Genomic DNA, 26,294 nt, shown 5'->3' with positions numbered 1-26,294 from the left:
TGAGGATAAATGAGGGACAGGTTGGATGCCATTGCAAAGAAAATCGGTAATGGCATAAAAAGATTTCTAGACTAGTTGATGGTCCATTTATTTCAAATAGTAGTTGGTATAACAAATTCCAAAATGTGTTTTTCATCTAGAGTTGCACAGAATCTTGGAATTTTGTGTTGAGTGACATAATAGATATGGAACTATGAGGGGAAATAGACATTGCAAATGTGGAGGATAGTAGTTATTTGTAGGAATGAGAACTCCTCTGACTCTCTAAATATTGGGGCCTGGGGCTTGGGGAGGCTGGAGCCGTCCATCTTGTTTTAGAGATCATCTGGGTTCTATTAGTCCATCCCAGGTACTATGCTCACCCAGAAAAGTGTGAAGTGAATTTGGACTCATTTGGAATGAGATGGAGGGAATCTCCCAGTGTTATGAGTCTCCAATGCCAGTTTAACCTATTCCTATGGCAGTTTAGGGTCACAGGTCTGATCCCGGTGTGCCCAGCTAGTGGTGTTAATGGACGGTATTGTGCTTGGAGGCAGCAGCATATAGAGGACTGTTTACAGAGAAGAGATTTGGGAAGGACTATTTAAAACGTGGGTCAGCCTGAAGCCTGGTCCCTTTCTCCTGAGACCTTGGGACTGTGTATTACATGAATGATGGTGTCTTTTAAGTGAACTATTCATCAGCAATTAAAATAATTCCTTTATACACTGCTAAAGTCAGATCTAGAGGACTTTCTTATTATTGGTCCTTCTCTCAGGGATGGTTCTGCTCTGCCTCCTCCCTGGGGATGTTTTGGAGAAAATACTTCACTTCTAAAGGTCCACATATCCTTGCTGGGAAACCTTGATTCCCTTCCCCTATCCCAAGTGGTGTTGGCCGCTGTCCATGGTGCTGGCACCCAGACTTGCCTGGGAGCATAGGAACCAAAGCTGGACTGGGGTCCGAGTGTGAACACATACCACTTTCAACTTCTGAGGGGACCTGAGTGGACAGGGGACTGAGGCTGAGCCCTCCACCTTCCCAGTGGTGATCTGTTTTCCCAGAGATAACCCTGTACACTCTCCACCTGGGGAGACAGAAGGGCCAGATTTTATTGATTTGCCAATCACAGAAGAGCTGGTGGGGACCAAATGGGAGACAGCAAATCAGAATGACTACTAATACCTATACTGGCAGATAGGGTTCAGGTAGATAGGACATATATGGGGCTTCCTGTGCAAAGCCTGGGCTGTCCCCGTGGTGGCTCTGCGTGGAAGATTTGACATACCCAAGAACACAGACACACACACACAAACACAATCTCCATTTCCACTCTGGGTCCTAAAACCAGGCCACGTGAGGCAGTGCTTTCCCCTCCCCTTTCACACCAATGGAGGTCTTGGTATGGGGCTTGGGGCCAGCAAACAGTATGATCTCCTCTCCTTCCCTTTTTCCAACTTAAAGAGATCCTTGTCCAGGAAAGGGGTCATAGGAACTGTTGCCTTCCTCAAGTGGGCATTCCTACTTGCCCAGTGAGGAATGGGGAGTGTGGGTGGGTAGAATTCTCATCACTGATTCCAGGGGAAAGGGTCTGTCAGCAAGCTGGGCTTTATTCTCTCTCAAAGCTCAAATCTGCTAAAAATTGGGTCATTTAGGTTCAAGTTCAGCTTAGGGAAAGGGGAGTAGGGTTGGAGACTAAATGTGGAGTAGAGAAGGAGTTGAGAGGAGGGGCAGTAAATGCACAAAAACTTTGGTCTCTGCACAAGGCTTTGGGTGTGCCCTACCCCTCTATAGATCTTGCATAAGATTCCCACCACAGAAGGCTTGGTGGCTAATGGAGTTTATGTGGTCAGGGAGCCATGTCTAGGGCAGGGGGCTGAGGTGGTGCAGGGGAGGAAGAAGTGTGTAGTGAAATCTCCATCTACACCCAGCTAATTGGAATGGGGCAGTGGTGGGGGGTGGAGGGAAAGGGGACAAGTCCTAACATGGGAAGGGTAATCTGGGATGTAGAAGGAGCTGCACAGAGTGTGCTGAGAGATTTATTTGGATGGAAGGTGAGTTAATCTGTATACATCACAAGGGGAGAACTGTGCCCAGCTTCTGGGGGGCCAGAGAGTGCTGACTCAGGGAAACAGAGGCTCCCTCTGCCCACCCATCTTCTCCTGCCTTGGTGCCCCAGGGCTTCTGGCCACCCCCACACTTGGCTTTCATCCTGTCTGTCTTACGCCACGTCTCTGCCTGTATCTCTGTCTTTCTCTGAAGGAAGTTATCTGGAGCAACTTTTCCAGAGAGGGCAGAGTGGCCATTCTAGGCTGTCCTTTGGTTCTAGTATTCCAGGCTCCAAAAGCACTTCTCTTACTAGTCAGCAGCAGCCTCTGCCCATCTCTGCAAATCCCTAGCTCCCGACCCATTTTCCAGCTTAGCCCCTCTAGCTACTTTTCACCGCCACCCCCCTTAGTCTTTTACAGAAAGCCAGACTAGACTTGGCTGTTCCCACCCCAGACAGAATCGTGTCTGGGTTTCTGTTACAAACTACTCTTCCAGGTGTCCAGACCTCCCATTGTTATGGGAATCACCGAAGGACCTGAGAACCCAAGGTGGAGATGGGGGTCAAGGACTTGCCTCCAGGTCTTATAGGATGTGGAAGGGGAAGAGAAGTAAGTAAAAAGTCTAGAATGGAACATTTGATTTTTTAATTGTAAAACTTATGAATATTTAAAGTTTTCTATATAAAAAAGGCAGAGGCCTGGGCAGGGGCAGGCCCATAGATATCTTTGCCTGGGAGCTAAGTAGCAGGGCAAACACACTTAATAGTAATGAGAGAGTTTTAAAAAATCATAAACCAGGCTAAGACAGATTCACTTTCCTAGCGGCAAGATGAAGGAGGAAGTGGGGAGAGTGTGGTAAGCTGCTTATCCCTTCTGCCACATGGTCCAGATTCAACCTGAGAATGAGTATGGTGTCACCTAGTCAGAGATAGGTTTATCCCCACTGGCAGGGGATATAAAGACTAAATAAGACCTCACCCTTCCTCTCAAAGAGCTCGCATGCAAAGAGGAAGGACCACCAGGTACAGACCAGATGCACAATTACTTAGCTCAGGCTGTGACAAATGCTTACCCAGCAGCATCAATGAACAGTGTGGAAGCACCAAAAGAACAGTGGTTGAATCCTTCCTCAGGCCACCCAGCAGTACTAGTTAAAATCTGGGTTGGCCCTTGAAGGATGTGTATATGACCAGTAGGCAAAGGGACCATGGTTTTCTTGGGGCCTACTGAGTCAGGCCAAGTGCATACTTCACACATTGGTCAGGGCTGCCTCAAGCGCTTTGCTGTAGCGTAGGGTGATGTTAACAGCCTCCTTCCACAGTACTATCTGTCCACAAACTGTAGGTTGATGCTCCTCTCAGGGACCAGGACAGTCCGGGTCATGGGTCTGATTGGGGCAGCACCTGGCTCAGGCTGTACCTCAAAATGGGTCAAGATCTGAAAAGGGAGAAAAAAGGCTCTCACTATGGGAGGGATCTATAACGATGGGATTGATTGGTAAAAGGCATTATTAATGTTAGAATGGTCAACGTTGGGGTGGCACCTGTGGCTAGTAGGAGACTTCTTGGTAACGAAGGTAAGGGATTATGGTAGGGAAAAAGATAGTCCAAACACCCTCACTTACGCTCCAGGCCTATAATGGTATTGTCATATTTCAGAGGATTATTCTACCACATCTTGTATATTTGTCTAGGCTTTTCAGAGGACAAGAGCTCACAGATATAGGGAGTTAGGGTCTCTCCATCTAAGGAAGGTACAAGGTCTAGATCACTCACCTGGGCCAAAGCCATTTGCAGCTCAAGCTCTGCCAGGCGTCTCCCTATGCAGCTGCGCTTGCCAAAGCCAAATGGAAGAGACGCAAATGGGTGGGGGGCTGGATCCTCCCCCAGCCAGCGAGCTGGACGAAAAGAGTTTGGCTCTGGGAACTGAGCAGGGTCCCTTGAAGTGGCATAGTGACACAGAGTGACCAGCGTCTGGTGGAGGAGGAACACAAACTTGTCAGTTTGGGCCTAAGAATGTGGGGGTGTGGGGCATGAAGAAAGGGCTATATGGACTGGAACAAACAGACCCTAGTTGGTGATGGGGAAGTTTTCTGAGGCTACTTTTGGAATGATTTCTCAACTGCCCCAATATATCCCAGAGAGAGGTCAAGGGGAGGGTTTGAAGGGCATTTGAGAGAACAGGCCTGGGGCCCAAGAGAATGAGGAATGGCTTAGCAAAACGGATCCATAGACTCTACTCACATTTTTGGGGATAATATAGTCACCCACATGAATATCCTTGTCTGGGACACGGGAATTTCCAGGTACCACAGGGTACAGTCTAGGTTGCAAGAGACAAGATGGAGACAGCAAAGTGAGGATGAGGACTGTAACCTCCTTCTCACTGTCTCTGACTTCCAAACCCATTTTTGGCCAGAAGGAGAGTACTATTTTTCTCTGCTCTCTCCCAGCTTCCATCCACTATCTGCTTCCCCAACATTTTCTCTAGTTCTTCCTCTCCTTCCCCCTTACCTTAGCACTTCCTTGACCACGGCCTTCAGCAGGGGCAGCTGGGACAGAGCGGTGGCTGGAGGGTGGGCACTGGAGCCAGGGCCCAGGGCAGTTGTGATCTCGGAGTGGAGCGCTGTCTGGACTTCAGGGTGCCGGGAGAGCTCGTACAGAGCCCAGGAGAGTGTGTTGGACACCTGAGGGCATCAGAGGTGTTGGGTGTGGGGACCCAGTATAGGGGGCAGAATATGGGGCAGTCTGGGGCCAAGGAGGTGCAAAGTGGCCATAGTGGATCCCCTGCAACAGAAAAGTGGCCCCTGAGACTGGGGAGGCTAAGCTCTGGAAGTGTGGCTCAGAGCATTGAGGGAGAACCTCACCGTGTCCACTCCGGCCAGTAGCAACTCTGCCACATTCCCCAGGATGGACTGGGCAGGCAACTCTTCTCGGAACAGGAGGTAGGTCAGGTGCCCCCCAGGTCCCATGTCCTCCTCAGACTTTCCTCGGTTCCTCGTGGCTACCTCGGCCTCTCGCCGCTCCACGTGCTGCTGGGCTGCGTGGGGAGAAGGCACACCACTAACGCCTCACTACTCCTGGACAGCTTTACGTTCCCCCATTTCCGCCTCGCTTCTGTGCCTTACCAAATGCAAACATCTGGTCCCAGTCTCGGCAGAGGCGGCCCCAGGGCCCGGGCACAAGGCGCTGTAGCCAGCTGGGCATCGCCATGGTCAACAGCGTGGATACAAACACCGAGCCCACGGCGCGGATGAAGGCCTCTGTGTCCGGCGGCACTTCTGCCTCCAGGCAGCCTAGGCGCGAACCCAGCAGCACCGCGGCTATGCCTGACCGGGAGGGGGCGCTGTCAGGGCACCGGGAGACCCCGGCCGGGCGCCTCCAACTCCTGCCCCTAACTCTGTCTTCAGACTCACCCTCTAGTCCAAACTTGTAAAATTCTCCCGCCACGTCCCGAACCAGGGCGGGCGGCCCGGTGCCACGTCCCCGCTGGCGCCTCAGTCGTCGCACAAGGTCACAGACCACGCTGTCCAGGGTTCCGGCATAGCCCGCGGCCGCTTGAGGCCGGAGGAGGAGCGGGGCCAGAAGACTGCGGAGCCTCTGCCATTCTTCGCCTTCCCTGCGGGGGTGCGGAGAAGGGTGCATCAGGGAGGTGGGGGGTGTGGAATGGCTCGACCTGGCTGGCTGCTGAGGAGAAGGAGCTCGTTCCGCAGGGGTGGCCGGGGGAGGGACTGAGTCTGTTCCCCCAGGGGTACAGAAACCTGCCCCTGCCTGCGCGCGTCTTCCATCCCCCTTCCTCCTTATTCACTTCCTGCCCCAGAGGGGCCTGGGTTCTCGGATAACCTGAGTCACAAAATCTTACAATCCATGCAGATCCTGGTACCTTAGCCCATCCCGCTGGTTCCCTCTGTCCCCAGGATTCTGGACTCAAAGGATAAGGAGGTGGGCGGGGGGCGAGAGTGGGGCTGAACCCGAGTTCGGGTGAAACACACTGGGATGGGAATTCCGGCATGCCAGAAGGTCTGTCGGGGAAACGGCCGACCTCCCCCGACGCTCCCTGACAGATTGTTTTGGGACCCGCTGCAAGAGAGGGCCGCTACCGGGCGTCTAGGCTTTGGGGGCAAAGAAGACTCACGCGGTGAGCAGTCCGCAAGCTCGCTGGCGGTGGCGACGGTGCTCCACCCAGGGCGAGAGGCTGCAGCGTTCTGGCCGGGGACCTTCCTGTCGCAGCAGTTGCTCGACGAGGGCAGGAGCGGCCACGTACACCGTGCGCACCGTCCCGAAGTTGGCCAGCCACACCGGCCCGAAGCGCGCAACGCCCTGCACCTGGGAGAACCGATGCAGCGGACACTTGCAGATCCGGGCGGGGACTCTCAGGGGCTTTGGCTGGGCTTTGGAAGAGGAAGCTTCTGCTCCCTCTCGAGCGCCCAGCTAGTGTGTGGCCCTGATACTGCAAACTTCCTCTTTCTCCCATTTCCAATCCCTAGGAAGTTTGAGTGTGATGGGCAAAACGAAGAAACTTTGGGCAAAGCAGACATTCAGGACCTCTCTTTGGTCATCTGGGCCGAGCTGAAGCGGATAAATAAATCCCTAATGGTTCCGTACCTGCATTGTTCATCTCAGGACGAGCCCTCAGTGAATGAAAAGGAGCGCGTCTAGCTTTAAGCCCAACGCTCAAGGAGGGTACTGCGAGCTTTGCGACGCCCCCCGCCCCGCCCCGCATTTGTACTGGACCTGCAGGGTCTCCAGACGTCTGCACAGCAAGAAGGCGCTTCCTGAGCGCATTACTCTGCGGGGTGTACGGATGGCGCCGTTCGAGCCATCGCCCCCAGTCCCAATTTGCCTTTTCCATAATCATAGGCGTCCGTTCTCAGTGGCCCTCCCTCGTATATTCTGCACTACCCTGTCTTTTCTGACGTTGTCAAATCTGGTTTCTCCAGCTCTCAGTCATGGGAATGGCCTCCCCTCCTACCTGCAGCTCATGTAGCCTCGACAGCCCCCCTTTGCAGAAAAGTTCAGCCAGAAAGCTGGGTGTGGAGGGGCCTGGGATGTCTGCCAAGCCCCGGGATGCTGAGTCGTAGTTTCTGTAGTCCCGCGAGGCGCTCAGCTCAGGAGCACAGCGGACGCGATGGAACAATCTGGCAGCGAACTTCAGCGCCTGGGTCATGGTGTGGTTCAGGGGACCCACAAAAGAGAGCGCTTTTCTGGAGCATCTTGCTTGAAGCTCTATTTAACCTTTGGGCTAGGAGGTGAGGACTCCCCCTCTCCAAGCTCCTCAGCCAATCCCCTCTTTCTGAGTGGTCGGTGCTGGGGATTAGCACCCAGGAGAAGTAGGCGGGGCTGGGGCTGTCTTCCAGGCTCCCTCGGGTCTCATGTTGCAATGATCCTCAAGGGAGGAGAAGCCTATCTGAGCTTTTCTGACGGCGCTAGTGCCCTCCAGCAGTCTAAAATTCTTGTCCAGGTAAAGGCTATTTACTATGGATTAGGTGACCAAACTACACAAGTCAGTCCCTACTATTCCCATCACTTCCCCAGCCTCTTCAGGCCCATTGTCAGGAATTCCCCACCCTCCAGCTCCTCCCAGAAGGGAAACAGGGAAGAGGCACAGCTGTAACTGTCCCCACATTCTTGGCTCATTGGGCAGCACCTTCTCTGCCTTATTTTCCTGCACTAGCCACATCTCCCTCTCTCCCTGTACCTGACACACACACTGGGCAGATGGTAGGTGGGTTAATGGGTTAAAACGGCTCCAGGTGCCTTCATCTTTGTTTCTTGGGGTGAGCGGGGTCTCTGAGGCCAACAAGCCCCCGCCTTCCAGCCATCGGAATTTGGGGCTTGAAGAGCAGGAACAAAGGAACTTGATGCAAATTAGAAAAGTTCAGAGATTCTGTCTGGGCCATTGAATGGAGCAGTGTATTCTGAATCTTAAGCTGACTCAGCCTCTTCTGGGGGGCTTTCTGGTTAGCAGCCCCTTGACACTTTTAGCTTCAGAATCCTCCAGTTTAGCTCGCTGCTCCTCACTCTCCCACTCCCCACTTCCCCCAACCAGGCTCTGTGCCAGTCAGTCAGCTCTGAAGTTCTGGAATCGAAGGTCAACATGAAAAAGGAGAGGATCTCCACCACCACCCCCTCCTGGGGACTCTCCAGAGACAGCAACAATAAAGGCTTCCCTAGGTCAAGCCTTAGGCAGGGAGCAGATGGGAGGATGGGAGAAGGCACATGATACACCAGCCTTTCCTAAGAAATGGCACAACAGGCATGTGCACATGCATACACTTTATCCCCAGGACTGCAAAGTAAACACAAGTAGACAGATGGTTTGAGCCTAGCGGGCAGTTTAGACGGAGGTGGAGCACTGCATTCCTCACTCCGACTGAGAAGAGATCCTATAAGAGGAAGGGAGGGCAAGACCCCACACCCTTCCAAAGATCCCCTCTGGTCCAAAACCCTTTGCCCTTCCCAGTCAGCTTCTTTTGATATCCGCTGGAAGCAAAGGGAAAAGAAGGTAAGAGGAGCTAGGGGTAGTTGTGAACACCAGCCTTCTTCCATAGGCAGCCCCCAGCTTCTTTGAGAGATCACTGCCTCTCAGCCCCAGCAGTATCAGCTGGGAAGGTCGAGGGGTCCTGATCTTCTTTCCAGTCCCTGGAAGATGAGGTCCAGCCAAGGTAGGATAAGTGGTCAGTGACCAGGCAGGGTGGGACTGGAGGTCACTGTCTGGAGGGTGGGATCCTGTATTCTTCGGAAGATGGCTGGGAAATTCTTTCCTCCATTGCGTAGAACTTTCTTTCCCTCCTCAGTTGAGGTGCCTAGATGTCTCACAATGGGGTCCTCGCTCTGGGAAAAGGAAAGGTCCAATAAGTCCCTGCCCACCTTTCAGACTGCCCTGGCCCCCTAGAGTCCCATCCCATCCTCCGGGCACTGAGCTGCATTCAAAGAATACAGAACCACTCTGGAAATGGCCTGCATCTTTGCAATTTCCCTTAGGCCCCCTACTTACCAGTTCCTCCAGAGATACACGCTCAAACAGGGGGTGCCCTTCAAAATGGGTGCACATCCAGTCGTGTAGTTCCAGCACATCAGTTATGGTATATACCAGCCCCTGCACAGGCAAAATCACTAGATGGGGGATTGAGGGGAGGTGCTGCATGCAATTGAGTAGCAAGATGATGGAAGTGGTGGTGCAAGTCCCTAAATGCACCCCCACTGAATTCTTAGTGAAGGGCCCCTGAGTAGGCTACTTACTCCATCCTTCCTCCCACTCCCGACTCACCCCAACTCTCAGCACGTAGGCATATTCTGCCAGCAGTGTGGGACTGATGATTCGCCACTTGTGCTTCGTCCGCTTGAAATGTGGGTCAGGGAAGAGGAAGAACATCTTTGTCAGCTGTGAGACAGACATGCACCATAAGGTTGTGAGAGCCTGGCCTCTAGGCCCTGCCTACTTATCAGGCTAAGCCACTAGGGCCCCTCCCCACCTGGCCCTTGTGGAAGAAGTTAGGAAGGTGCTTCATGGCATTACTCCGGAGACAAGCGATGTTCTGGAAGCCACCTCCGGGAGCTGCGCGTAGGGCTCGAATCCGGTCTTGTACATAGTCTGAGACTTTCACCCGGATCTCCAGACCCAGAATCAGCGTGTCTGGAAACAGCGGTGACAGTTCCACTGGACACAGAAATAGCAACGGAATCATCAACCTTATACTTGCAGGAAGTACACAGGAGTCAACACAGCAAAGGAAGCCTCAATCCACAACTACCAAAGTCAGGAATGGCAAGTGGGGACAGAGATACCTATATGGGTAGTTTTATGCTGAAAAGGCCAGGGAGATCTGAAAATTGTGTTTCCACCCTTAACCCCTAGGTGATTCACATGAACATCATGAGGCCTACGATTGCTGACCTGCCTGTCTCCACTTTTAGGGGTTGATGTGACCCTGGACAGACAGCTTTCCTTTCTGGGGCACAAGTTCCCCTTCTCCCAGAGACTGGCTGCCTAAGGTACTGGGATCCTGCTTTGTGGATGCGCTCTGTGGGATGGAGTAAGGTGGGGGCAGGACTGTGTATATGTTTGCCTTTTTATTAAATCCTACAAACAAAACAGAATTCACTGTTTCCCATTCACTAGGACTGGAATGGTAGAGCTAAGAATACATGTATATTTGCAATTGCTTTAGAGTTTCCACAGTGTTTTCACATCCTTACAACCCTCTGTGTTAAACTGTGAAGACGAGGAACCAAGGGTCAGAAATGCTCAAGATCATATAGCACTAAGAAGGGGTGGAGCTAGAACTAACCAAGGTTTTCTGCTTCTAAGTATCATACTCTTCCTCTCTATCAGGCTGTTATCTGTATGAGAAGATCTAAAGATAGGGAAGTGCCTTGGCATGCACAGCTGGGACACTACAGACAATACAAGAAGAACCCAAAAAACATGAGAGTGGAGCAAAAGGAATGAGTTCTAGTGAGGAAGGGTGCTGGGGGAGGGGAGATGGAGGAATCCCTGAGAAAGACAGTTCAGGATCACTAGTCACCGTGGCCAATCTCTGACGCTTGTGCTGACCGGCTCACTGACCCGGCACCTGGCGGGTGAAATGGCTCACATAGGCCAGACAGCACAACCTAGGTTATGAGAGGCACCTGAGGCAACCCCCTCCATTCTCCAGGGCAAAGGCCACAGACCCAGAGTAGAGAGAGGGTGGAGGCTCTCCATGCTGATGTCACCAGTGTCTGGTCAAAAGTAGAAAGGCCAACTATGGCCCCCACAAAAGCTGCTGAGGTAGCAGAAAGTAGGCCTCTTCTCTACCCCAGAGAAAGGGCCAGAGTGTTACCTAACAGGCCACCATAGCCACAGCCTATGTCTGCAAACTCCACTTGGGCCTGAGCTTTCTTTTCTTTCTTATCCTTTGAGTCATCGTGGCTCTGATTTTGAGTGAGTGGAGCGAAGAACTCTGGGTATAGCTCAGACCAGTCCATCTCTTCTGGCTTCACAGGGCTATTGGAAAGAAGGCATAAGAAATGTGAGAAGGTTGGCCATACTATTGCAGAAGTGGTACTGAGAGTGTGTGGGTGGGTGAGGGTGGGAGGTAGATGGGAGGAGGGTTTCTCAACAGTGGGCTGTGTGACCTCTAGGAGGCACAATGGAAACCACCCTTAACTTCTAGGGTGAATCACAGGCCCATCATGAGGCCCATGATCGCTGACCTGCCTGTCTCCACTTTTAGGGGTTGATGTGACCCTGGACAGACAGCTCTCCTTTCTGGGGCACAAGTTCCCCTTCTCCCAGAGACTGGCTGCCTAAGGTACTGGGATCCTGCTTTGTGGATGCGCTCTGTGGGATGGAGTAAGGTGGGGGCAGGACTGTGTATATGTTTGTCTTTTTATTAAATCTAACAAACAGAAAGATGGAAACGACATTCTGCCGCTATTACTAGTCTCGGTAACAATTCTGTCTCTTCCCAGACTTGGCACCGCTACCCAGACTTAGGCCAGAACGCCACGCCCCCTCCCAACTAGCCAATTCCGTTCTCTGTCAAATCCCCCGGACACACCCCCAAGGCTGACGTCCCCCAGCGGATCTTCCCCGGTCTACCCCTCATCCTCCCAACCATCCCAGCACAAGTGCTGCTCAGGCTGCTTTGGCAATCAAGTCCTCGTTTCCCTCCCGGCGTCCCGCGCACTCACTAGCGCAGCGTGTGGTCCGCCATCGGGTTGGAGTGAGCACGTTGCCGGTAGTAGCGCTTCTGGGGCTGCGGGGCCTCGGCTCCGGCCGCGTCCCAACCCTCGGCTCCCGCCATGATCCGAGGTCCCAGGTTGCAACACCTAACCCATGTGGAGACGCAGGCCGGAGGCGCAAGATAATGACGCAGTCTCGCCGCTGGGATCGGACCCCGCCCCTTAAAGACCCAAGAGCGAATTCGTCCGGCCTGGGCTGGGAGGACGTGCCCGGCGGGTGCAGGGAGGCGCCTCCCCGCCGCTAGTCCCTAACCCGGCCGGCGAGGCCAGACCCAGGCACCCAACATTTCCCCTTAGCTTGTATCTGCCTGGTCTGGGCTACCGTCTGGTTACAGCACCAGTGCACCCCATAGGTAGGAGGGACCTGGGGGACCCTGCCTCCAGCAGTAGAGTCACTCGTCCCCCTCTCCCCTCTCTCCCGGTCTCGCACCAGTCTGCTGGGGCTGACCCGTGTGGTTCAGCGTGACTCGGATCGGGAATGCGCTAGGGACCCGGGCGGGAGGGACAGCTCCTCACTCCACCTCCAGGAAGCAAAACTGGAGGAGGGAGGGCAAACTCGGGGAGGCGGGGCTCTTGCCACTGGGAAGCCGAGACGGTCCGCGGCCCCAGCCTCCAGCCCGCCACAGACCAGCGATTCCAGAGCCGGCCGCGGTGCTCCGGCGCTGTCTCCGCCGGATGGCTGACCCCGACCCAGATCCCGAATCAGAGCCCGAATCGGTGTTTCCACGGGAGGTCGGGCTCTTCGCGGACTCTTACTCCGAAAAGAGCCAGTTCTCCTTCTGTGGGCATGTGCTGAGCATCACGCAGAACTTTGGGTCTCGCCTCGGGGTGGCGGCGGGCGTGTGGGATGCGGTGAGGAGTGGGCAGCCCGGGTGAGGGTCCCTGGGAGGTCCAGCCCCCGACTCCGCCTCTTCCAGATGGAGTCCTCACAGCGACAGTCTTCTTTCTCTCTTTTCTCCCGTAGGCTCTGAGCCTGTGCAGTTATTTCGAGAGTCAAAATATGGATTTCCGAGGCAAGAAGGTGATCGAACTGGGCGCGGGGACGGGCATCGTGGGCATCTTGGCAGCGCTGCAGGGTGCGTGAGCTGGCTTTGCCGCGGGGGGGGGGCGGGTAGGGAGGAGGAGAAACTGTCACTTCGTGAATTCTTGGGAGAGGGGAGTACTTTAGGCCTAGTACAGTCCCTTCCTTTTAACAAATTCCCCTCCTCACCCCTCCCCACGCCCGCTTCTTCGTGCCAGACAGCGCTGATTGGCTGTCAGAGCACCCAGGGTGGTTGATTTGAGGGTAGGAAATAAAATTAGGCAGGCCTTGTAGAAGTTGTTTCTACCTTTTTGCTTTTTTGTGATTTCATGGAGAATGCTATTACGTATAATCTCCTTTGCTTTTGGACATGGTCTTCTGTCAAAATGCATATATGGGGATACCCTGCAGGGAGAGAGACCAGCTAGTATTTTTTTTTTTTTTTTTTGAGACAAAGTCTCGCTGTGTTGCCTGAGCTAGAGTACCATGGCATCAGCCTAGCTCACAGTAACCTCAAACTCCTGGGCTCAAGCGATTCTCCTGCCTCAGCCTCCCCAGTAGGTGGGACTACAGGCATGCACCACCATGCCTGGCTAATTTTTTCTGTTTTTAGTTGCCCAGCTAATTGTTTTTTTCTATTTTTAGTGGATACGGTGTCTCACTCTTGCTCAGGCTGGTCTTGAACTCCTGAACTTCAAGCAATCTTCCCACCTTGGCCTCCCACAGTGCTAGGATTACAGGCATGAGCCACCGAGCCCGGCCGACCTTCGAATATTAAACCTTATGAGTGGACAGGTGCCGTGGCTCATGCCTGTAATCCCAGCACTCTGGGAGGCCAAGGTGGGAGGATCACAAGAGGCTAGGAGTTTGAGACCAGCCTGAGCAACATAGACAGACTCCATGTCTACAAAAAATAAAAAATGTAGCCAGGCATGGTGGCATATGCCTGTATTCTTGGCTACTCTGGACGCTGAGGCAGGAGGATCACTTGAGCCTGGGAGCTGGAGGTTTCAGTGAGCTATAATCATACCACTGTACTCCAGCCCAGGGGACAGAGTGAGACCTTTTCTCTAAAAATAATGAATAAATAAATAAATAAACCCCATGAGTGCTTTATAACCTTATTATGAATATATTTTAGATGGTTTAGGTTTTTATTGCTAGTACAAACAAGCTTATGAGTTTCTGAGGGTTAGGCTGTGTTTTGTGGGAAGTGGAGGTAGGAATTAGACACTGCAGACTTGAAAAAGGAAACGGTAAGGAAAATTTTGCTTCAGTTTTGTCAAGAACCAAAAACTACAAATGAAACTTCCTTACCTTATAATCTAATGGGAAGATAAAACTCCACACGGAAAGCACTCATTTAAAAACTCTTATGAAGTCGTCTCCCTAGGAATGCAAATTAACATGTCCTTGTTCATAGGCACAGAATTAGGTCACATTAAGGGAAGTCTTCCCAGAGGCAGGCATTCATTATTCTATTCATTCAGCCAATACGTATTCCAGGTCCCCTGTGTGCCAAGAATCATGCTAGTATTGGGATTCAACAACGAATAAGACAGATTTCCTCTGCCCAGGGAGCTTATGGTCGAGTGGACGAGATAGGGGAAGATGTTATAGTAAAAGAACGATGATGAGGATGCATAGAGCCTTTGGGCATGCTCTGTCCATGTCCACATGGACTCCCTGCAATCCCTCAAGGGGAGGCTCTGTCAGGTGAGAAGGAGGTGAACAGTGTGAACTCAAGCAGGCTCAGAAACAATGAAAGGAGTATCAACAGCAGTTTTTGCATGAAGGATGGGCAGATGAGAGAAAGGCAGTTATGTTAAAAAGGGGAGAAAAGGCATATAACATGGATGGGAACACCTACCTTCACTTGCTTCTAGACTGGCTTCTCTTTCTTTACCCCCTATTCGGCTGCCAGGTCAGAAATCTGGGTGTCATCTTGTCCCTTGCCTTCTCTCCTCATATCCCAGCAATCAACCAGTCTCAGGGGTTATACGTTCTTAATACTTCCCCAATTGTCTTCTCCTCTTGCCACCATCTCTAGTTCAGTCCACTTCCATTTCTTGCTTGGATTTTCTCAAGAGCCTTCAAGCTTCTTCAGAGGGACATTTGGCATGCCCAAACTAGATCTTGTGATCTCCCCCGTCTCCAAACCCGTTTCTCCTCAAGGCTTCTCTTTTGCAGTGAATCAAACTACCATCCACCCAGTGGGAAACCTAGATACCACCTTTGACATGTCCTTGTTTCTCATCCCCAAATCCTATTGATTTTACCTCCTAAAAATCTCTTGAATCTTCTAACATTTTTCCCTTTCCATTGACAGCTCCCCAGTCCAAGCCACCACCACCACATGCCTGGACTGCTACTTAGTCAAAATAGTCTTGTTGCTTTGACTTCTTGTCCCTGCCTAGACCTCTGTCCTCTCTACCCAGCAGTCAGAGTGATCTTTTCAAAATGGAACTGTACTCATGCACCCCCATCCCAAATCTTTTTCATGGCTTCTCATTGCTTTCAGGATAGAACCCATACCCTTTGCATGGCCTCCAAGGTCCTGCTTCCCTCTCCAGCCTTTCTGTGCCTCCTCCCCTCCTATCCTCCTTGGGCTGCCTATTGCCCTTCAGTCAGTTCCTCAAACCTACTTTTTTTTTTTTTTTTTTTGAGACAGAGTCTTGCTTTGTTGCCCGGGCTAGAGTGAGTGCCGTGGCGTCAGCCTAGCTCACAGCAACCTCAAACTCCTGGGCTTAAGAGATCCTACTGCCTCAGCCTCCCGAGTAGCTGGGACTACAGGCATGCACCACCATGCCCGGCTAATTTTTTTCAATATATATTTTAGTTGGCCAGATAATTTCTTTATATTTTTAGTAGAGACGGGGTCTCGCTCTTGCCCAGGCTGGTCTTGAACTCCCGATCTTGAGTGATCCACCTGCCTCGGCCTCCCAGAGTGCTAGGATTACAGGCGTAAGCCACCTCGCCTGCCTTTTTTTTTTTTTTTTTTTAAGAGAGATAGGGACTGGCTTTGTGGCCCAGGCTGGTGTGCAATGATGCGATCATAGCTCATTGCAGCCTTGAACTTCTGGGCTCAAGTGATCTTCCCGCTTCGGCTTCCCACAATGCTAGGATTACAGGTGTGAGCCACTGTGCCCAGCCCTCAAACCTACTTTGATGTTCCCTTCCTTGGAGTCTTCACACAGGCTGTACTTTCTACCTCAAACCCTTTTACCATATGCATCCTTCATTGCTCAGCTGAAACATCACTTTGAAGGGAAAGCCTCTTGACAGTCCCACCCCCAGGCTAGCTTAGGCCCTTTGCCCCTCCTAGTGGATACATAACTGTGCTAACTGGTGTCATCTTAAATTTGTTATCACTGACCTCAAGTAGGTCTTAACTGTTACCCAGCTAGCCTATTATACTTCCCTTGTTCACTTGTTCTTCCACTCTCCTAAACATCTGTTTCTTACCTTCTTGTTCTTTAAACTTCCAAGTACTATCTTCACCCTCAGCTGATGACTGTGTTTCTTATCTCTTCTGATTGCTTCTGTTTTCTCATAAAACATCCACCGTGTTGTGTTCCTATCACAACATCTGCTCACCTAACCGTGTCCGTGTCTGTGTGCACCACCTTCTCGCCTGTTACCGTGGACGAAAGCACTGCTAGGTAAGGTCAAGCCCTTCACTTGTCACAAGACCTCAAGCCTTCCCACCTATTCAAAGACATTTTCCAGCAATCCCTACCCCCATGCCCATCTCTCCTGCATTATCAGTTTTTCCTTCTCTCTGGATCATTCCATATATATATGGAATATAAATATGCATATAAATGTACTATCCTTTCTCAGAAAAAACCCTTGATCCTACATCTCCTTCTAGCTACCACCCCATTTCTCTGCTTCACTTTAAAACAAAACTCAAGAGTTAATACTGACTGTCTCTAGTTCCTCTCTTTTTATTTTTACTCAATCCATGCCAATCAGATTTTCAGTCCAGCATGCCCCGTTCACTCCAGTTTCTCTAATTTGGGTTGTGAGCTTCAGTTTTGACTCCATCTTGTTAAACCCAAGAGCCAGTTCTCAGACCACCTTTGTTGACTTTGCATTTGACACTGATACTACCTCCTCCTTGGAATACTTCCTTTGGTTTCCAGGACACCACACTTCTGGTTTCTGCTTACCTCACTGGCACTCCTTTCCATTCTCTTTTGTTGGTTCCTTCTCATTTTCACAACTGAAAATTTGAGTGCCTCCAGGCTCAGGGGCAGTCTTTTGACCCCCTCCTTTCTCTGTACACACACTCCTAAGCAATCCTATCACCTCATGGCTTTAAATGTCGTTTTTATAATCATGACTCTATGACTGTCCCATTTCTATCTCCAGAGTTATTTGCATAACCTACTGCCTACTCAGTATCTTCATGTGGTTGTCTGATGGACATCTCAAACTTAATGTGTCCAGAAATGGATGTGTGATCTTCCTGCCCAAATCTGCCCCTTCTGCAGCCTTCCTTATCTAAGTGAATGGTAATTTGGTCTTCTAGCTGGGAACCATCCTGAGCTGCTCTCTCTTTCCGATATTTCATATCCAATCTGTTGGCAAATACTGTGGACTCTGTCTCGAAAATATATTCAGGATCTGACTACTTCTTAGCCATTGCTACTTCCCTGGTTCAAATCTCATCTCTCACCTGGGTCCTTGCAGCCACCTCCTAACTGGTCTCCTTGGATCTGACCTTGCCCTTCTGCAGTCTTTCCCACAGCAGCCCAAGTGCGCCTCTTAAAGCATAAGTCAGTGTATGCCATTTTTCCCTTTAAAATTCTCCCGCAGCTTCCCATATCACTCAGACTAAAAGCCAGATTTCTCACAGTCTTAGAAGGCCTTGATTATGCTCTGATCCCTACTGTTATCCCCTTCACTCACTCTGCTCCAGCCACGGGCCCTCCTGCTGTTCTTCATACCTGCCAAGCACACTCCTCCCTCAGAGTCTTTGCACTTGCTGGTCTGTTGTGTGGTAGACTTTAGCTTGAGAGAGCCCTGTGATTTGCTCTATTGCTTTCTCCAGGTCTTTGCCCAGATGCAATCAGCTCAGGGAAGCTTTTCTGAACCATGCAATTTAAAATTATATTCCCTGCCCCATCCTTCAAGCAATTCTTATCCTCCTTCCTGGCTTGGTACTTCAATGTAGCAGCTTTTACTGTTTCATATACAATGTAGCAGTTTTTACTATCTCATATACAATGTATTTTGTTTTATTTTATTTAGTTTGTTGTGTTTCTTTTTTTTGAGACAGAGTCTCACTCTGTTGCCCAGGCTAGAATGCCGTTGTGTCAGCCTAGCTCACAGCAACCTTAAACTCCCGGGCTCAAGAGATTCTCCTGCCTCAGCCTCCCCAGTACGTGAGACTAGAGGCATGTGCCACCATGCCCGGCTAATTTTTCTATATATATTTTTAGTTGTCCATGTAATTCCTTTCTATTTTTAGTAGAGATGGGGTCTCGCTTTTGCTCAGGTTGGTCTCGAACTCCTGAGCTCAAACGATCCTCCTGCCTCGGCCTCCCAAGAGTGCTAGGATTACAGGCGTGAGCCACCACGCCCGGCCTGTTTGTTGTGTTTCTTACCACTGGACTATAAGCTCCATGTCAGGGGGAATCTTGTCTGCTTGGTTCACTGCTGTGTTCTCAGTACCTGGCATATAGGCACATAATAAATATTAATGAATGAATGAATTCTTAGTACTTCCTGCATCTCTTTCTATAATAGTTATCACGATGGTTATTAAATGGTTACTTTTGCAGTACCTAATGTGCCTCTGCCTCTAGAATAAAATGCAAGGAAGGCTGAGGTTTTGTCTTGCTCACTACTATATACCCAGCACTTAGTAGGTGTTCAGTATATATATTTATTGCATGAATGAAGCTTTCTGAGTTGCTAATCTGATCATCTTCACTCCTACTTCTGCTCTTAAAACTTACTGCCCTCAGGATCAAACCTGAGTCTCCTTAGCATGTCATAATCACTTTCCTCTCATCTCATGTCTTGACACTTTTCTCCCCACTCCAGAACCTGTAAGATCCAGCCTTCCTTGAATATGCCATGCTTTTTCACTGCCAGGCCTTTGTACTCACTGTTCTTTTCTTGGAAAGCTCCACCTGACTAACTCCTACTTGTCCTTTAGAGCTCAGCTGAGGTCACGCCTTCTGGGAAGCTTTCCAGACCCCTATGGAGGGCTCGTGTCAGTGGGGGTGGGTGCATAGCCCATCTCCAGCTGAAGCCTGCCAAGGCTTCTGCTGACATCTGATTGTGGTATGTTGGGCAGAGATTGAAGATTAGCTCAGAGAGAATGTTGATGTTGTAGAATGTAGAGTAATGAGAATGGCAGTGTGTGAAAGGGTAATTAGGACAACTAAAAACCAGTGTGGGCTTCAGGCTATCAAGACATTGTCCTTTATGCCCTGAGGTCCCTGGACCTTCCAGACACAGAAGGTCCCTCTGACTTGCATTTCTCCTCCTTCCTCTCTCTCAGGGGGGGATGTTACCATCACTGACCTGCCTCTGGCCCTAGAACAGATCCAGGGCAACGTCCAGGCCAATGTGCCAGCTGGAGGCCAGGCCCAGGTCCGGGCCTTGTCCTGGGGGATTGACCAGCATGTCTTCCCTGGAGACTATGACCTGGTGCTGGGGGCTGATATCGTGTACCTGGAACCCACCTTTCCACTGCTGCTGGGGACCCTCCAACATCTGTGCGGGCCCCATGGCACCATCTATCTGGCCTCCACGATGAGAGAGGAACATGGGACAGAGAGCTTCTTTCAGCATTTCCTGCCCCAGCATTTCCAGCTGGAGCTGGTCCAGCGATGTGAGGATGAGAATGTCAACATTTATAGGGCCAGGCACAGGGAACCAAGACCTGCTTGACATCACCCCTTCTGTTCTTCTCAACCTTTTGCCCTAATGAAGGAAGTGCCTGTCTCCAAAGCCATTCCACAGAGCCCTAAACAGAAAGACCAGAAAGGATGGATTTCCCTGGCCTCTCTTTTTCCTTTTTCCCTCTTTGTTCCCCCAGATACTCTTGGGCTGGTGCAGGGAGATGCCTGCTTATTAGGAATCCTAGAGCCTGGGCAGCACTGGAGTTAGAGCACCAAGGAGGTTCCCAGCTCCTGTTCTCACAGGAGGAGGATGGGAGAATATACAGGATTTTTAGGGGCAAGGGAAGTAAGTGGGTTGTGAGAGCAGTGGCTGCAGAGAGAGACTGTCACTGATCACTTGTAGTCCTGGTGCTGTCTGTTTATACAGAATGGACTTTTTAAAAAACCAAATTCTGTGGAATTTTTCTAAAGGGCAACAAATAAGCATTAAAAATCACTTCTGCATCCAAAGAACTCAGTTTTTGCCAGGGGCTGAGGAGCAAGAAGCTTCAGACCACCTGTTTCTTGCTTTCAGAGCTAAAGTCTGGTCTGCAGGGACCATGGTTCTAACTGGATGAAGTCCTCCCACCCCAGCAACTGGGGATAAGCTGCAGATCTGTCCTTTGGACTGTAGCTTCTTCATCCTTCTTGGAATTGGAGCCCTGATTACAGAACATCATTTTGTGCAGAAGAACATTGGCCTGAGTACTAGGTTCTTTTCACTTTTGATTTTTCTTTAGACTTCCAAGCTTTGTCAGTCCTTCCATCCTAATGTGCTTTGTCCTCACCTTTTTTCTCTTCCCAATGTGGCACCTCTGGTTGGGGCTGTCTTTACTTACTGCATAGCCACATAGTCACTTCCTCTGGACTCTCTGTGGCCATTCTCTCTCCTTCAAGCTATTCTGCAAACTCTTCTGAACTTCTGAAATCAGCTCTGAATAGCTTTTACCACCTATGGAAGAAAAACAAGCTTCTCTGATTGGTACTTAGTCTATTCCATGTGATTCCCAAATTGTCTTTCTACTTCATTTCCTACTCCTTTCCTACATGAATTGGACCTTGGCCAAATTATAAAAAGTCTATTCTCTGTTCTCTAAACCCACACTAAAATTTCCTGACTTCTTCCTCCATTCTTTATGATGATTCCCTGCTTGGAAGGGCTACTGCTACCTGTCAAAATCTTCATTATTCTTTGCCTCTTTCCTGAAAAAAGCTTTTCCTGAGCCTCTTGCTTGGATGTGATTTCTTTCTCCCTGAGACTTTTTCACTGTTTTTTCATCTTAGGGGACCTTACTTTGTCTTGCATGGACATAACCCTCATTTTCTCACCATTAGATTACTTTGGAGAGTAGGGCTGTGGTTTACTCATCTCTAATCCCCACAGTTCCTGGCACACAGTAGGTGTTCAACAAATATTTTGCTCCGTCAAAAAATATTTATTCGGTTTGTTGAAAGGACTTTCCTGTCCGATTTGATATTGGGCAAATTTCTGAACCCACCCACCTACCTCACAAGTTTGTGATGAGTCATAACTGGATAATGAATATAAAAGCGCATTGAAAATAAAGAAACATTAAGTGTTACCTACATGTCTTGTATTGTTTTTTGACAACTTTATTTCTTGCATTCCGTTATTTTACCTGAGGGGTAATTCCCGTGTGAAATACATAGTCTCTGTAAACCAAGTAGAGGAAGCGACTGTGCCCCTCCGACCAGCAGGTGGCGCTATCCTCGTTTGGCGTGTTCAGGTGGAGAGTTCTGGCCCTTCCGCCCCGCCGTAGGTCTGTTGCCTCACTGGTGCGCCAGGTGGTGGAGGTGTACTGCGACCAGAAAGATGTCGCTGCTGCGGTCATTGAGCCTCTGCCTGGTCTCGCGGACCAGGAGTTGCCCGGTGAGGTGTCCTGGCCCCGTTATCGACCTGCCTTTCTTGCAGCTCTCCTGTGTGCCTGGAGCGTACCCTTCCCTTCCCCCGACCCCGTGCGACCCCATCCCACCCTTCCCCCGACGGCTTTGTCTCCTCGCAGTCCAGCCCCCCCCCCACCCCCGAGCTTCCTTTTCCATATTTCCCGAGCCCTAAGGTCTCTTCCCTACAGATGTGCCCACTGCGCCCCGCATTTCGCTGCTTCCTACTTCTCATCCCTTTTTTTCTTAACTCCTCCAGGCGGGGTCCCTTCTGCTTCAGTCGCCTCCGCTATGGCACACATTTCACACTGGTTCCTGGCTGTCCTCCTCGGCCTCCAACAAGGAACTTCTCATGAAGTTGCGGCGGAAAACAGGCTACTCCTTTGTAAATTGCAAGAAAGCTCTAGAGACTTGTGGTGGGGATCTCAAACAGGTGCGTGCACGGTGGGGGTTGGGGAGTGCAGGGCGGGATGCTCGGGCTCGACCTCAGACTTTTGCGGCTGTCTGCTGAGGAGCATAGAAGTCAGACCTGCTGCCAGTGACCCATAATGGCAGAGGCCTACATGGAATTCTGACTTAAGTGACAGCCTCAGCCTTTGCCTTTGTTTTATTTGGAAGCAATTAAGTCAGGATCCCAAGGTTAACAAACATTATTCCATGCAAGACTGCTATGGTGTTTCCTGCTGCCTGGAGCTGAAAGGGTTTGTGTGAGTTTTGGAGTCAGACCAACCAGAACTCAAATGGTGGTGCCCTCACACTAACCCTGTGACCTCGGACATCTTAATTAATCTTTTAGAGTTGTCTTGTTCTTGTCTGTGTAGCCATACGTCTTTAACCATAGGGTGTGTTCTGAGAAATGGGTCATTAGGCAATTTCGTTCTGTGAACCTCACAGAGCGCACTTACACAAACCTAGGTGGTATAGCCTATTACACACCTAGGCTGCACAGTATAGCGTATTGCTCCTAGACTACACATCAGTGTAACATGTTACTGTACTAAATACTGTAGGCAATTATAACACAATGGTAAGTCTTTGTGTATCTAAACATAGAAAAGGTACAGTAAAAATACAATATAAAAGATAAATGGTACACCTGGATAGGGCATTTACCATGAATGGAGCCTACAGGACTGGAAGCTGCTCTGGGTAAGTCAGTGAGTAGTGAGTGTGAAGACATTATTGTACATTTTTGTAGGCTTTATAAATAAATACTGTACACTTAGGCTACACTAAATTTATGTAAAAATTTTTCTTTTTTCAATGATAAATTAACCCTAGCTTACTGTAACTTTTTTATTTTATAAACTTTTTAAATCTTTCGATTTTTTTTTTTTTTTTGGACTCTTTTGTGATAACTCTTAGCTTAAAACACAAACAGACCAGGTGCAGTGGCTCATGTCTATAACCCTGGCACTTTGGGAGGCCAATGATCACTTGAGGCTGGGAGTTCAAGACCAGCCTGGGCAATGTAGCAAGACCCCCTCTCTAAAAAAAATTTTTAAAAAATTAGCTGAGCATGGTGGCACACACCTGTAGTCCTAGCTACTCGGGAGGCTGAGCCAGGAGGATCACTTGAGCCCAGCAGTTTGAAGTTGCAGTGAGCTATGATCACACCACTGTACTCTGCTGGCCCAGGCAACAGAGCAAGACCCTGTCTCAAAAAAAACAAAAAAAACACCCAAACCACAAATACATTGTACAGGTCTTTGTTTATATCCTTATTCTATAAACCTTTTTCAAGTTTTTTTTGTTTATTTTAAAAATTTATTTCTTTATATGGAAAACTTCACGAATTTGCACGTCATCCTTATACAGGGGCCGTATTAATCTTCTCTGTATTGTTCCAATTTTAGTATGTGTGCTGTCGAAGTGAGCACTCAAGTTTTACTTATTATTTTTTACCTTTTAAACTTTTCTGTTAAAAACTAAGACACAAATACACACATTAGCCTGGGTCTACACAGGGTCAGGATCATCAGTATCACTGTCTTCCACCCCCACGTCTTGCACCACTGGAAAGTATTCAGGAGCAGTAAGATGCACGGAGCTGTCAGCTCCTATGATAACAATGCCTTCTTCTGGAATACCTCCTGAAGGACCTTCCTGAGACTGTTTTACAGTTAACTTTTTAAAAAAAAATAAGTTAGAGTATACTCTAAAATAATGATAAGAAGTATAACAGTATAGTAAATACATAAACTAATAACAGTCATTTGTTATTATCAAATATTATGTACTATATGTAATTGCATGTGCTATACTTTTATATGACTAGCAGCACAGTAGGTTGATTTACACCAGCATCACCATGAATGTGACTAATGCATTGTACTACTTCATTAGGAGGGCTACTATGTCACTAGGCAATTTTTCAGCTCCATTATAATCATGGGACCACCATCGTATATGCAATCCATTGTTGACCAAAACGTCATGACAGGCATGACTATATAATGAAAATACTACTCTTTGCCCCATAGAGTTGTTGTGAAGATTAAACTTATCCAAAACACTAGTTACAAAAATGCCTGGTATTTGGCATTTAGTGATAGACTGTCAGTAAATGATAGATTAGTTTCTGTTAGAGAATTTAGGGGAAGCAGAAAGAATCAGGGAACCCAAAACATATTTTAGAGCTCTTTTCAGTCCTAAATTCTGTGACTTTGTCATCTGCTCTTTTTCTTTTCAATTTATAGGCTGAGGTCTGGCTCCACAAGCAGGCCCAGAAGGAGGGCTGGAGCAAAGCTGCCAAGCTCCATGGGAGGAAGACTAAAGAAGGCCTGATTGGGCTGTTGCAGGAAGGAAACACGACTGTATTAGTAGAGGTGAGTTGCTGGAAATTCCACATAGCAAGAACAGCTGTGCTTGGGGTATAAGGCTTGTGGTAGACCCTTTAAAGAAGAAGTCTGACAACCATAAAGGAGAGTTGAAGTTAAACTCATATGACCTCATTTATTAGCTGTGGATTCATTGAAGTATAGAAACACACAGGTGTGTTGATGAGAAATGGCCTGGCAGTCTGGAATATTACTCCTAAGTGTGAATTTAGTGCTGCCTTATACCTAGTTACTGATTGTTCCCTGGAACAGTTAGATTTTAAAGCTAGTAATTAATTAGTTGATGGAGAGAAAATAGCTGTTTTAGAGGAGGTTTGAGGGCCATAACTGGTGAAGAATCAGATGTGGATCAGAGTGAGAAAGGGGAACAAACAAGGTGATAGCAAAAGCAGTTTGAAGTCAGAGGAGGCTGGAGAGTGCGGTGCTGATGGTGCGCAGCCACAGGCAAGTGGTGAACTTGCAGGGAGCCCTTCAGGACATTGTCAAACCGTCTTCTGAATGCGTGGGCTATGGCTAACTCCCTGCGCTGACAGGAATCACTTCATTCAGTTTCTGGCCTCAAACTCAGAGACGAACTGCAGCTTTAAAATTCTAGGATCATTTATTTCTGTTGAATCTGTAGCTTGTTCTATCAATATCTTGGTTTACTCTCCAACCTAAAGGTACTTTTGGAAACTATCAATAAATAGCTTATATAGCAACATCAATTTGTTCCCACAGGTAAACTGTGAGACAGATTTTGTTTCCAAGAACTTAAGATTTCAACAGCTGGTCCAGCAAGTAGCCCTTGGAACCATGCTGCATTGTCAGAGCCTAAAGGATCAAGTCTCCACATACAGTAAAGTGAGTTTGGGGGTTGTCTCCAGCATGCTGAATTTGTTCACCTCTTAGAGTCTTTGCTGTTCCTTTTTAAGACATTGTCATGTCTCATTTCCTTCCTTCACATCTCTCTGGACAGGGGTACCCTTCGTCCTGTTGCTCTATCCTTTTATTCTGCCTCATTTAAAATTTTTATTATAGTGCTTATGTATTGCATTTTTACTTGTATGTTGTCCATCTTCCCTAATAGAATGTAAGCTGCCTGAGGCAGGGAATTTGTCTTTTCACTGCTGTATCTCTGGTGAAACAGAATTGGACTCAACACTTAGCTGGAGCTCAGTAAATCTTTGTCTACTGAGTGAATGAATGAGTGGGGTGGAGTCAGCCAAATTAGTGAAGCTATGTGAGGCTTTGAGTTCAGAAATCTGGAGTGGCCAGAAGAAAAGTTTTCTAAATAAAGAGATTGGAGAAGGCACAATTTAGGCGAATAAATATATTCTTGCCATAGAAAGATCAAGGAAGGAATTATATCTCTCTGCCTTTGATTCAGCCTTATTTTCAAGGGAAAAATTAACCACTCAGCAATTTTGTTTGAGTTTATCACTACCTTTTTTCTCCCACTTATCCTCCTGAGATCTCTTGGTAAATGTTAATTATTATTGGCATTGAATAGTCATATGGAAAATAGTGTTAAGATTATTTTTTAGAATTGTATTGAGTAGACGAGTCACTTGAACTAGAAAGTCTAGCTTTGATTTTGCCCGTAACTCTATTCATAACCCTGAGCCATTCACTAACTTTCCTGGGCCTCTGTTTCATTTTTTGTAACTTTGGTCCCTTTTGGCTTTATTTTTTTTTTTACTTTTGGCTTTTAGTTTAATTTTTTTAAACTCTTATTTTGAAAAAAATTCAAACTTACCAAAAAGTTGCCAGTATTCTGAAATAAACTCCAGTGTACCCTTTATTCCTTTGGCATGTGTCTCCTAAAATAAAGACATTCTCTTATATAACCATAGCACAGTGATCACATTTAGGAATTTTGACATTGACACAGT

At 48.8% G+C, this 26,294-nt stretch overlaps 3 protein-coding genes and 1 non-coding gene across 8 annotated transcripts in view; 1 reads left to right on the top strand and 3 right to left on the bottom strand.

The window, feature by feature from the left end:
- Positions 1-2,740: 2,740 nt before the first annotated feature.
- On the bottom strand, positions 2,741-7,238 carry LOC123639587 (25-hydroxyvitamin D-1 alpha hydroxylase, mitochondrial). The gene is made up of 9 exons (XM_045553486.1): positions 6,999-7,238; positions 6,162-6,352; positions 5,443-5,645; positions 5,155-5,355; positions 4,894-5,066; positions 4,541-4,713; positions 4,271-4,349; positions 3,803-4,000; positions 2,741-3,464 (listed from the first exon to the last, which is right to left on the bottom strand). Exons 1-9 carry the CDS (start codon positions 7,191-7,193, stop codon positions 3,351-3,353), a joined length of 1,527 nt encoding a protein of 508 aa, XP_045409442.1. The 5' UTR covers positions 7,194-7,238; the 3' UTR covers positions 2,741-3,350.
- Positions 7,239-8,287: 1,049 nt separating this feature from the next.
- Positions 8,288-12,254, bottom strand: METTL1 (methyltransferase 1, tRNA methylguanosine). Its single transcript, XM_045553484.1, has 6 exons — positions 11,705-12,254; positions 10,852-11,015; positions 9,502-9,686; positions 9,297-9,410; positions 9,024-9,125; positions 8,288-8,860 (listed from the first exon to the last, which is right to left on the bottom strand). The coding sequence occupies exons 1-6, from the start codon at positions 11,815-11,817 to the stop codon at positions 8,705-8,707; spliced, it is 834 nt and encodes a 277-aa protein (XP_045409440.1). The 5' UTR covers positions 11,818-12,254; the 3' UTR covers positions 8,288-8,704.
- A 23-nt stretch (positions 12,255-12,277) lies between these two features.
- LOC123639583 (EEF1A lysine methyltransferase 3) overlaps positions 12,278-26,294 on the top strand; it is a 23,636-nt gene continuing 9,619 nt past the window's right edge. Inside the window, exons 1-6 of one of the 5 annotated variants that reach the window (XM_045553477.1) lie at positions 12,278-12,607; positions 12,720-12,831; positions 21,427-21,569; positions 21,840-22,013; positions 24,280-24,408; positions 25,141-25,263. In XM_045553477.1, the coding sequence (XP_045409433.1) occupies positions 12,431-12,607; positions 12,720-12,831; positions 21,427-21,569; positions 21,840-22,013; positions 24,280-24,408; positions 25,141-25,263 (858 nt within the window). In that variant the 5' untranslated portion in view covers positions 12,278-12,430. Of the gene's footprint in view, positions 12,608-12,719; positions 12,832-19,296; positions 21,570-21,839; positions 22,014-24,279; positions 24,409-25,140; positions 25,264-26,294 lie in introns of those variants that run through there. The other 4 variants (XM_045553481.1, XM_045553479.1, XM_045553480.1 and 1 more) reach the window with 4 other exon arrangements.
- Positions 23,354-23,460, bottom strand: LOC123640861. Its single transcript, XR_006736102.1, has one exon. It is a non-coding gene; the product is annotated as a U6 spliceosomal RNA (small nuclear RNA).

The sequence above is a fragment of the Lemur catta genome, chromosome 6 (assembly GCF_020740605.2).
Source record: "Lemur catta isolate mLemCat1 chromosome 6, mLemCat1.pri, whole genome shotgun sequence".
Classification (NCBI taxonomy): domain Eukaryota; kingdom Metazoa; phylum Chordata; class Mammalia; order Primates; family Lemuridae; genus Lemur; species Lemur catta.
The sequence above is the reverse complement of the archived record's forward strand: the minus strand, read 5'-3'. Positions and strand labels throughout refer to the sequence as shown.